Genomic DNA, 12,331 nt, shown 5'->3' with positions numbered 1-12,331 from the left:
AGTTTTTAGTTAAGTTTATTTGATATGAAAAAACAAAATCACACAAACTAGTTTCTCTCATGGTCATCAATGTAAAAAGAGTAATCAGGAAGGAATCCAGGTGACATCAACAAATACAATACATACCAAAATTAAGTGAAAAGCAAAACATACATGTTATAACTCGGATGATACCAAAGTTTCTCTTAAACCATAATCAAAATTGTGGTTATTTATTTGTTTACATGTGCAAAAGTAACTTATTTCAATTCCTGGCACCACAAAAGCAGTTCTTTTGGAATGAGGTTTCCTAAACGCATACGCTTAGTCATTCTGCTGTAAATGTTATAAACTAATGGATTAAACTTGGCAACTGTCCCCATTTCATTGGCAAGATTTAGTGCATAATAAATATATCCTGAAATGATGATTAGCATAATTAGCCAGTCAATCAAGTCTTTAAGATGTAAACATTTGTTGCATAGCATCGAAATCTGCAAAAAATATATGTAAGGATGGTTGTGAATTGCGTCAAATATATATAAAACTGAGCAGAAATTTTTATTTTATTTTTTATTTATTCAACATTAACCTTTCTGCCTATCTGCAAGTAAAATGGCCTACATCTTTAACAAATAGCACGTGTGTGACTATGCTTTTTCCTTTAAAAGAAACTGAATGGGATTGTAGGCATTGTTAAGTTTATGAAATGTACAGTACCGTCTGCTTATGTGATGCAGGGATCCTATTGTTCGCTAGACGGCGCTCTTTGCGGTGACCCTGGGTGTTGCGGTGACAGCGGTGCGGGGAGCGGTGGGTAGAAATCCTGCAGTGTGGCGTCACGGGCGAGGAAAAAAAAAAGAGAGACCCCACTGGACCCCACCCACTCCTTTCCCCTTTCCGATTTCAAGGATCGCCATTGGCTGTGCGAGGCAGTAGTCATCGATATCTGTTCGTTCATTGGTCCGTCAGGCTGTCAGTTAGCGTGGCCGAGAGGGAGTTGACGTAATCTCTTCGGTAAATCAAGGCAATCCATCAATTCTTCTCTCCGCTTGTGTGCAGATAGACGTCCGCCTTTCATCTCTACTGGAAAATAAACTCGCCAAGGAGCCACCGGTTGCAATCACAGGTCCATCCGGTGGAGGATACCGCTATAATGGGTGTTTTTCACGAAAGTGGACTTTATAACAGTTTTCCTGCTCGCAGATTCTGATAGAAAAAAAACAACACATTTTGACGCCCGCTAGCTAACGTTAGTTCTCGCCGCCGTCCTATGGTGTCGGTGTTGTCGTGGTGAGAGTCTAAAAACGTGAGTATAAACGTTGAATTAAGTTGTTTATTTTTATTCTTAAATGTGTTTAGTACAAGAGGTTGTTATTACAGATTAATTCCTGGTAGTTGTTGGTTGCTGGTGAGCAGTTGCCTGTATTAGTTAGCTAAGTTAGTCACTGACGGCAGCGTCTTTGGACCGGTACACAGTCCTGGTTCCGATAACAGTTTTAAAATCACATTTTACTTGAAAACTATACAACCGTAATTGTTCATTACCTTAGTATTTGTCTATGTTTGCAACTTAACGTTACGGCCATTTCCGTCAGACATATATCGGAGGTCAGTTCCGTCTCGCACCGCAGAGACTGAAGTCAAAGCCGTTAACGTGGTTTGACGCTGTCTCACAATAATAAATAAAACTGTTAAATTAATGTTAAATTCCTTTAACCCTCCCATGCAAGGGTTCATCGGGGACAATGTGTCGGGTCTGTGCTGCTAAAATCAGCATGCAACTCCTCCTTGCACTGTTCCACAACATACAGCAGCGGAGGATTAGCCTACTTCCTCACATCGGTGAATTTAATATTGTTTAAAAAAAATTGGAAAATTTTAAGCTCTCGTTGTCTGCACGGAGTCAACACTGCTGGATGAAGCAGACAGGCCCAGCTCACTGTCCCGCTGTAGCCTACACCAAATAGGGTAGATAGAATTTCATGGGCGTATGCTTTAGCAAGTATGGCTGACTGCAAGGACATGGAAAAACATGAGATATTTGGCCTATGTAATCACGGGGCGCGGGATGTATAGCTATTAATGATTGCAAACACACTGGAAAGTTCTGTCGTAATTAAAAAATGTATAGTTTGTTGTTTATGCGGCTTAATTATATGCAGCATTCATATTTTGTATCTAGCTAAAGCTAATTTCATATACACTACGGATTTATGATTTAAATGCATCACCTTGTATCCTTTATTCGGGGTTTAATACAGTATGTGATTGGATGCTGTTTACAAAATATTTGCTTCAGTGGCTTAGGTCGGCCATATTTGTTGTAAGCTGTTATGACTGGAAATTGGGAGGGGGGGTGGACTTTCATTGTGTTTGATTTACATTTAATGATAGTGAGTTCTGCATTATTGCGTGCTTGCAGTTCAGATTTTTTTTTAAAAATCAGGAGATAAACACAGTCTTGCTTGTTTTTTTGTTTTTTTTGCACAGATATTCTTTTTACAAAGCAGATGCAAACAACTCTTTTTCTGTTTTTCCTTTAGGAGGGACATACAACAAATCGTACTGGGACACAGTCCTATACTGCAAACATGTCTGGGGCGTCTGTAAAAGTCGCTGTTCGGGTTCGACCCTTCAACTCCAGGGAGACAAGCAAGGAGTCAAAATGTATCATTCAGATGCAAGGCAACACTACAAGTAAGTAGCCCACTGGCATGCACACACAAGGATGCACGCCATATCTTAAATTCCTGCAGGAATGTCTGCTGGGGGAAGTTTGGTATATCACACATGCTCCCGCGTGGTCTTCCTTCAGGGGTCTTAGCATAGAACAGCAGAATGAGCAAACTGAATAGTGGAACGGTTGGGGACAAACAGCCTGAAAGAGAATAAAAGGCTTACTGAGTGAAATTCCTCCTCCTCTGAAGGGGCCTGCATGCCTGAAGAGTTTCTATGTGAGAAACGCTGAGTTGGTTTATACTGGGACACCCAGGGGTCGCTACACAGCCTGGCCTGCCAACACCCCCAATTCATCAGAGCTTTATCACGCAGTTTTTGTTTTAGAATGGATATATGTGTTACTTTGTAGTTTATAGTTATGTTATCTTATAGTATAAACACAGAGATTGTAGAGTCACATAAAATGTTATGGCCACAAGTTAAACATATACCAGATAAACTGCTTTTTATTTTGCCGCACATTTCACTAAATTTGAAGTGGCTGGAAGGCAAAGTGATGTTAAAGTTAGAAAGACAAAGTAACGTTGAGTAAAAATGACCTTCATTTCTGTTAAGTTGAAGTTTCTGCAGATTTGTTTGTAATTTTTGTCACCTTTTAACGACATATTATTGGGTTCAGTGATTAAGATGGCTGTTGTACAAATGCAATTAACATGCTTCCCAAAGCTTTTAGTTTAATGTGAAAATATTGGAAAATAGAGACGCAAAATTCCTTCAAATTTAAAATTGGAATAAGCTATATTCTAAAATCTAATTTTAAAAGTCTAAAAACATATTGAACTTGTTTGTGTAAAACTGTGATGACACCCTGCTTGCATGCTGTCATTGTGGAATCTATGAAAATATATGAAAGGATATGAAATGATAGACAATAGCAGAGCAAGAGGAAGAAAGGAAGAGAAAACCCGAATGTGTTTTATAGTCTTGTGATTCAACCTGCTTACTTGTGACTGTGAGTCATCAGGTACTGTGAAGTGCTAGCGGCCTCATGCTGTATATCCCATTCCAGCTGACAGATGAACACAATCACCCTGATATTTACATGGAAACATTTACTGACCCAGTAACACAACAGCGTGTGATGTCAGGAACCTGTTCTTCCTGCAGGCTCTCCTATTTGCCTGGAGTTTTGTCTGTCAGTCTTTTCAGGCTCATCAGACTAAGCCTATATGAATCTTCCATAAGATCAAGTGTCCCTTCCAGTTATGGCTCACTTACTCTTTATCTTTTACACTCTACCAAAGAGAAGCTTTGTGTCAAATCCCTAGTATTTGTACTCCATATCCTTGGGTTTTCATTATGCCAATGTCACTCGGAGGTGCTGGAGGGTGACCCGTGGTTTGTAGCAGAACTGCAGTGGAATATGCAGTGTTTTTGGGGGGTTAGTCAGTGCGTCTGTGAGCGAGGGAGAGGAGGAGGCTGCAGTACTGCCTACTCTACCTCCTATCACATGGGCAGATTGCAGAGCAGAAAGGAAGGCTGGCAGGCAGCCATACTCTCCCTTCATCAGGACTTCATTGCAGATGGTATGCTGAGAACGCTGTCTTATTAGGATGCTGAGAGGTTGAACGGTAGCTAGTGGCTCAAAACATGCACACGTTCATACATCCTGTCAAGATTATTTTACATGCAGTGTGAAAATCTGACCTTTCTGTAGTTTGCTGGATTTCCTCACATTTTATATCTATCACTGTTTACCATAGCCAGCCACTTTCAATTTTTAGTCTAAACAATTCAGCAGTGTTTCATTTGGGAAGCCAAGAGATGCCATACTGGTTAGGATTTTTGTGTGATTAAAGTATGTAACAGTAACAAGAGTCCTTGTTTGAATTTTAAAACAAAACTTCAAAGCAAACCAATGTCCAATTTTATCCCTTATGGTTGGTTTTCATTACTACCAAATGTGTATAATTATCTAATTCAGTTAAAAATTAAACCACATCAGCCAAAAACAGATGGACTTGTTTATTTGTTCCCCTATCAAAGGCAGTATATCCATGACTCATCACAACTTTATGTGATAATTCACAAAATATGCACCAATAGGCTTAAAAAGTGTAGTTTGCTTGATTATTAATCAGCTCATATTCTGCCACGACGAATTCCAATGGTGACAATTTTTCACATCAGAAAAAAGTGTCTCAAGCCACTACTGCAGCATAATAGACTTGTAATTTTTTAGTTTTCATACTTTGTCAAAATATGTTTCAATACACTTCTATGATGAGACGGTGGTGTGATAGTGCTATCCTCACAGTGTCTGCGATAACCGTGTATTCCTATTATTTCACGGTGTTTTGCTGATGGCTAACATCTAAACAGGACTCGAGAGCTACTTGACAGAAATGGGATGTTTTTCTGGAGCTGCTTGGTCAGTTTGTAGGTGTTTGGCAGATGTGTGGATGAGGCCATGACACTCCCCTTATTGTTGTCACTCGCTCAAGGGCACATGTGTTGGGGTGTGCGCGTATGTCAACAACACAGAGAAAGAGAGAGCTCAGGGGCAAGGGCAGGATATGCCGTCTCCTCTCTCTCTCTCTCTCTCTCTCTCTCTCTCTGTCTCTCTCTCTCCTTTTCACCATGCATGGAGGGTTGTCAAGGATAGAGTGCAGGCAGAGGGGCAGCAAATTGATTATCCAGTGTGCAGGAAATGTGTCCAAGGCCTCTGCAGGCTGGCTGGAAACAAGTAAAGGCCTCTTTCAGTAGAAGCTCTTAAACATACCAGAGCTAATGTAATTATAAAGGGGTGACGCGATGGGCTGTTGCATTAGTTAGTGTTGGTGCTCCAAATGTTGAATAACACCAGGACACCCAAAGCTTGCCTTCATTACGAACCTGATGTGTTCTCCACATCAGTCTCTGTCTTGTTATGTAACCCGTGTTACTTGCTATGTTACCCCTCGGCTACTGAGCAGCCTCTCATGTATGTATGTATGTATGTATGGCCAAAGATGTTTGATAAATGTTGCACAGTGCATGCAGAGAATCAGACTCTTGTGTTATTTCAGAGCATAAGGTTGATTTTCATTGGAACAAACCAGCGTTCAGATCAATTCCTTCCATTATGGGAGATATCCAGTGTTAAGAATGGTATTTCTAATGCAATATCAGAAGATACCAGCCTACGCAATCCATGTTTTCCAGAGCTGGATGTCACACAATATCCCTCCCTAAGTTAAGAGTAAACTAATTGACAAACTGATAGAACAAACTAAAGGTCAACATATCAATTAAACCTTCACCTTTCAGTTACAATTCTCCCGAGTGTCCTCTCACAATCAACTAAGTGGATGTTGACCTTACAAATCCCTGCAGGGAGGAATCAGCTGAGCCCTTGTGTCAGTTACACATAAGAGGAGGCTATCACCACAGCAGAAATGACAATGAACCCATCTCATATGAATGAATCGTGGTCATTGAGGAGAGAGCTGGCAGGACGAGTGGCGGAGTAAGGTGGGGAGCATGGGTTTGGATGAGGGATGGTCATCTTGCTGCTGAAGCTTCTGCAGACCTGATTAGGAGCAGTAATCCACAGGCTTTCTTCAGGTCACCATGCCCTGAGGCTGTAATCCCTGTGACCCTTGTAGGTGTACACATACACAGACACACCCACTCAGGGTGTTACATTCCTCATCGCCTCAGAGCAGCCTGTCATTCCAGACTGACCTCCTAATGAGGAGGGAGGACAGGCAGATGTCTGTATCTGTTATCAGCTCATGCTGTGTCACAGGACTGTCAGGCCTGAAACACAAATGTATGTTGAAGAGCTCAGTCGGTTTTCAACACCTACCTGTACTTTCTATGTAACAGAAAGTGGATTACACTGTCTTGAAATTCTGAAAGTTTTTTTTTTTTTTTTTACACACAAAGTTTACTTCTGTGAAACTTTTGCATAATTACACCCATAAAGAAACACTAATGTAACGAGTCATAGTGTGAGGATTGTATCTCATGTTCCTATCGCTGTCATATCTCCTGTGGTCTTTTTCTGTGCTGGGTAGTCAAGGCAACAGCAGCAGTTTTCTTCTGCTGCAAAAACATCCTGACTGAATGAATGCGAGTGTCATACTTCTGCCATGTACATTTCCTTCTTTATAACATCATGCGCTCTTGTTTGCTTTTGCTCACAAGTGTGTTGCATTTCTGTCTTTACGACCCACTTAAGGTTTGGTCTAAGTGTCGCAAAGTGTTGTGTGATGCGGTTTGGCAGTTTTGAAATTGAATAGTAGACAGCAGTGGTTGTAATTGTTTGGGACAGTCTGGGTCAAGGTGTATGTCCGACACAATTTCCACAATATTTGATACAATTTGAATGACAAGTCTTAGTGTCAGGTTTTCTATAACTCTTCAGTTTGACAACTTGACTCTTTTCAATTTATTGATGATTGAAATCTTCACTGAAAATAAAACCGGCATAAAAGTATGTGTTAAGAATTAACAATTAGTTTGGTGAAATCCTGTTTGAGCAATCAGTCCTACAGTATTATGTGTATTGAGCTTTAAAATCAAATAGTATTACTGATATTTACATTTCAAACAAAATGTCACACAGAACCACTGTGGCCTCTCAAGGGCTGCCCCCAACAAAAGATTTTCCTAGCCTCATAGTCGTTAGTTCAAGCCATTAGTCAACTAGTCGTCGCATGTGTATGATATTAATTTCATTATTTAAATATATATATTTTGGGGGCATCAGAAAATGGTTTGAGTTTCAGGGTTGAGACAGAATATTAACACTGTGCTACGTTACAGAGAAATACCAAACTGTAATAATGAGCCTTTAAAATATCAATTTTACAAGCGCATGTACGAAGCGAGCCTCCTGTTAACAACAATGAATGTGTCGGCACAACCAGCGAGGAGACTGAGTTACCTCTTTCAGTCCCGTGGGTCAGTTAGTTCCGTTAAATCATCCCATCTGTCATTTTAGGGGGTTTCCCTGCAGGAAATAGTCGAGGCTGACAGATATTTCCAGAGGAATCTATACTTCTGTTATCACAGCGGACAGGGTCACTGACTGAGTGATTGGTCGCCTCGACCGGGTTGTCGCCACGTGTCACCACTTTCCTGCATCCATCGTTTCAAATTAAAAGCCCTCTAGGGTTTCATACACAGTCCGGCCATACTAGGTTTTGACCTAATTTTGGCAAGGCGCAGCTCCGGCGTGGAGTTTGAGGTTTTTTTTTAAATTTCTGCAACCAACCTACCAGTGAAAACTCGGTTGACTAAGACTCTTCTCATCGACTAACAGTCGGTCGACTACTAGGGGGCAGCTCCAAGCTGCTCCCATTGGTGAGGAAACTCTATCCATTCATTTGAAATGAATAACAAACCACAGTATGGCATTGCATATCAGGAGCAGGCTGAATGCAGGAATGTAGTTTACGTGGCAGAGGTCAGAAAAGGAAAGTGATAAATACCTTCTCTTACTTAATTATGGTTTCAGTTATTTAGCTGACCAAGCCAAAAGTTACGTTGACTACGTTCAGTGTGCCAGTATTTTAAAATTAGTCTTGATGCCTCTCTGCTTTAGTGCTGAGTCAGTTTATTTAAAGCAGTAACCCATGGCATCTAATTGTCAGACTGTAAAATATTTCAAGGTTAGCATGTTTGTAACAAATTTGCCTAAATTAGGCTCTTAAAGTCTATATAAATGAATCTAACAACAGTATGTTTCTTTAAAATCTAAAGAAACAGACTTTTTGCATCAAAACATCTGGAGACATCAGACATAGATTAAAAACCTAACAGTTGACCCAGCGATGATGTCACCATCAGGGTTTATAATGAGTGAATTTGTTGGCGTTGTCCCCCCTGTTAACATCATAGGGCCTGGGGATCAGCTCCAGATGTCTTTAAACAAAAGGTATTACTAATGATGAAAAGAAGGTCTGGAAAACCAGTGTCATGATCTCATGAGACCTGGTTTGCCACATTGTATGCTTATGTAGAAGATGACCCTCTGTCAGATCTGTGGCACATTTTTTTTACACAGGATCTCACATATTGTAGCATAGTAACTACAACGGTGAACAAGCATTAGTGATTCAGTATTGACTTAATGCCAAAGAATACGTCAGCTTAGCTTAATTTTGTTCACCTCCTTGTTTTTCAGCTCATTGTTTTTTAGCTCACTGTTAGTTCCAGCCTGTGATGGGGCTGAGCGGAAGCTGAGTGGAGCTGACTCGAGAGGGGGGAGGGGAGATGTAAAGGCAGCCACAGCAGCAGAGACAGTGAAAGTCGTGCACGAGCACTATTCACGTGTAGGACAGCGTGAGGCAGCATCACATACAGTCTCCCAGCTAAGGATGATAAGATTTTCAGTCATATTGGAGGATAGGAAATGCATGATATTTATACACTTGAGCTGTAACTAAAGAAAAGGCAAAGCTATTATATTTGAGTCTGCTGATGTGTGGTCATTGTCCAGCAGTTTGTGCTTACACTGCAGAAAAGGCTGGTTGTTTTCATGATTTTTTTGTTGTTGTTGAAACAGGGAGGAATGGCATGAGATAATATTGCTAATTCTGTTTTACTTGATGTAGGAGTTTTCTACAGAAAAGCATTGCTATCTTAAATAAAGATAAAGCTTATTGGCAGCACAGAACCCTTCAGAAAAACCACCAAGGATGGATGCTTGTATGAGGCTGTTCCTAGATGGCTTTGCTTCGATTGGCCGCTGGACTCCAGACCAAACAAATCCATTAATGTTAGTAATACAACCAGAGATAAAAGGCCAACTCCCTGCCCTCCCTCACATTACAAGGTGGAACAACACAATACGAAATTAGTCGCCCAGCCAAATCCTAAAATGTGTCCCAGTTTTACAGCGGCACCCGATCAATTGAAGGGTGGTAGAGATTGTCTGTACAACAAAAGGGTCACTTGCCCATTTTGTACACAGATGAGGGGGAATTAGGAATGTTTGTGCGCGTCTGTGTGTGCCCACACATCTTTTTGTGTGTGTGTGTGTGGACAGGGCAATAGGAAGTGAGGAAATAAGGGATGTAGTTGGGCCATAAAGTATGTTAACATGCAATTAAATGTCATCCAAACAAAAAGTCCCAGCTGAAAGATACCTGCACCAGGCATATTAGTATAATGAGATTTAATTTTCTTTTAGAAGACTCTATGCAACCATTCACTTGAGTCTGACTTGCTAACCGAGTTCATACTCAGTTTGGGTCTGTGTGGCCGAATACAGATCTCCAGCTTGATGATGCAAGCAGTGGGATAAATGGCAGATAATGGTGTGTTTGTTTTGAGGTTATGGCACTCCTGGCTTTCTCCTCTTACCTACACTTTGGTTCGCTGCCTGAGTTGGGTGAAATGGCTGGACTTTCCCACATTCAAGAAAGTGAATGTGTTTTTTAGTTTTTTTGTGCCCAAAACCGACACTGCTCTCTCTTTCCAGACTGTATTGTTTGGTTTCCTCCCACAGTCTGAGGGCTGAATTCAGAGGCAAACTAGAGAGCTTTGCAGTCCAGGCACGGGTAGCTTGGTGGTGGGCATGATGCTTACTTTGTATTATTCATGAGTAAGAAGTAGGGAGTTTGGCTGTATAATATTTTTGAAACCTTACTGAATAAGATGAGAGAGCTGACCTTCAATCTGGTTGGCTCATGCTGCTGTTGAAGACTGTGCAGCTAATTGAGATCAGTAGTACACACGCAGACAAACAGTTTCACGCATCATAACTGTCCTTCAGAGAAAATAGGTGTTAGTCATCTGACGTTAGCTTGAGGCATCAGTCAGTGTTTATCCTTTGTTTTATTGGCTTCACAGAACTTGTCAAACCAGTGGTGTTGCTTCTTCTTATCTTATTATTATTTATTTTTTTTAAGATGGGGGATATTACAAAAAGATGTGAGAATTTCACAGATTCATGTGTCAGAGTTGTTTTCATGATGTCATAATGCTTACATAAAGCCAGAAAGCATTTAAAGAGAGACTTCAGTCTCAGAGTGGAGGCTAGTTGAGGAAATCCAGGTCACTGCTCTGTAAAATGGGCGCCTGTGGTGAACAGTGAATGTAAGGGGCTCTGTATTTCCCTTGTCTGCACACTGTTGTCCAACCACTCTGCCTGGATCACATGATGATCTGCATGTAGTTAAGAGACAATTTCGGGACACTGTTCAGTCATGATGCAAGATGTTAAAATCATAATAATAATTTAGTTTATTTCTACTTTCAGTTCTCTTTTTAGGAATGAGAGCTCTTGCCTTTGACCTACTGTATGCTGATGGACAGTTTAACCAGCATTGGCTGATATTTGGAAAGGTTATCCGGGACAAGGCACTAATTTTAAAGTGACAAATTGCTGGTGTTGGAATCAGCATTCCTTCAGCGGCAGATAAGTTTTATTACCGTTCTCATTGCAGGCTGATAATTTTATGCCGGCTTATTCATGGTGATGCTATTCGTTTATTAGTACAGTTACCGATGATGTTGGTAACCAAGGTTGGGCTGAGAAGAAACTTTTCCAAAATACAAACTTTCTAAGAAGTGCTTTATTTTTAATCCTTTTCAGTTTTTGATGCATGCAGAAACACTCAAGTTTTTGTATGAAGATGTTGACACAGGCGAGTTTGAATTGTCAATAGATTAAGTGCTATTTTTAAACTGGAAAATTCCAGACTTGTCTAAAGCTGTGGATGCATTACTATAGCTTTCCATGACACAGGATGTGTTTGGAAAGACCTCTGACCTTTGAGACAGCACCTGCAAGGAGGAGAATATCCTTCTTGGACCTGATCCATGAGAAACATTGCCTCTTTGAGCTGCGAAAACAGCTGAAAACTCTGAGGATCCTGCATCATCGTGTTAATATTAACATTTAGGTGAAAACAACAAACATGTTCATTAAACAAGTTCACACTTTGGTGAGACGCACCCGGCATTAGACTTGCGAGCCACTGGAATGTCATTTAGAGATTTCTTGTAATTTCAGCTCTGATTTCAATCCTGTGTGCTTTTTATGTTTTAACCCCCCCATGTCATCACCTGAGAGGATGCCTGATATCCCTCGCTCTTTGTTGTAGTTCTGTGTTTGTTTAGCTTCTGAATGGAGTCCTGCTGGCTTGGCATGTTTTCTCTGTCTGGTGGTTTCTAGAAGCCTCTCTTTAGTCTCTGTTATCCTGGACTCAGTAAGCCTGCGTGAGCTGCTAATATCAAAAGGCACTCGCAGTCCTCGCTAGCTATCAGTGTCTGTGGGCTGGCAGCAATGTATGGTTTGGCTATGAGTTCAGCGGAAAAGGTTGGGCGGCTGAAATCTGTCCATTCCTTCCTGTCACTGACAGTCTGTCGGCATGCAAAGCACTAGCTGCCATCTGCTGCTGTATAAATAGACAGTAGTCAGAGCTGGAACAGCTGGCACATGGACCAGGACTGCACCCTTTCCCACTGCTTTCCAGCTAGACAGGCAAACCCACCTAAAGCCATAACCTTTTTTTTCACTTTTTGGCATGGAGTCGGTAAAACTAAACCGCACTTACTAGAACAATCCTGAACAAACCTCTGATTTTCAGGTTATTAGACAAAGCCTATTTGTGTGTGTAAATGCAATTATTTAACCTTGTTAATTTCAATTTTTAGATGTTTTGAAATTATT

The 12,331-nt window shown here is 40.9% G+C and overlaps 1 protein-coding gene across 3 annotated transcripts in view; it reads left to right on the top strand.

The window, feature by feature from the left end:
- The first annotated feature begins 993 nt into the window (after positions 1–993).
- kif1b (kinesin family member 1B) overlaps positions 994–12,331 on the top strand; it is a 58,791-nt gene continuing 47,453 nt past the window's right edge. For 2 of the 3 annotated variants that reach the window (XM_042409808.1, XM_042409807.1), the window contains exons 1-2: positions 994–1,288; positions 2,526–2,679. In XM_042409808.1, coding sequence (XP_042265742.1) covers positions 2,574–2,679 — 106 coding nt within the window. In that variant the 5' untranslated portion in view covers positions 994–1,288; positions 2,526–2,573. The remainder of the gene's footprint in view (positions 1,289–2,525; positions 2,680–12,331) is intronic. The other variant, XM_042409805.1, reaches the window with a different exon arrangement.

This window comes from Thunnus maccoyii, chromosome 4, assembly GCF_910596095.1.
Source record: "Thunnus maccoyii chromosome 4, fThuMac1.1, whole genome shotgun sequence".
NCBI lineage: Eukaryota > Metazoa > Chordata > Actinopteri > Scombriformes > Scombridae > Thunnus > Thunnus maccoyii.
The sequence above is the reverse complement of the archived record's forward strand: the minus strand, read 5'-3'. Positions and strand labels throughout refer to the sequence as shown.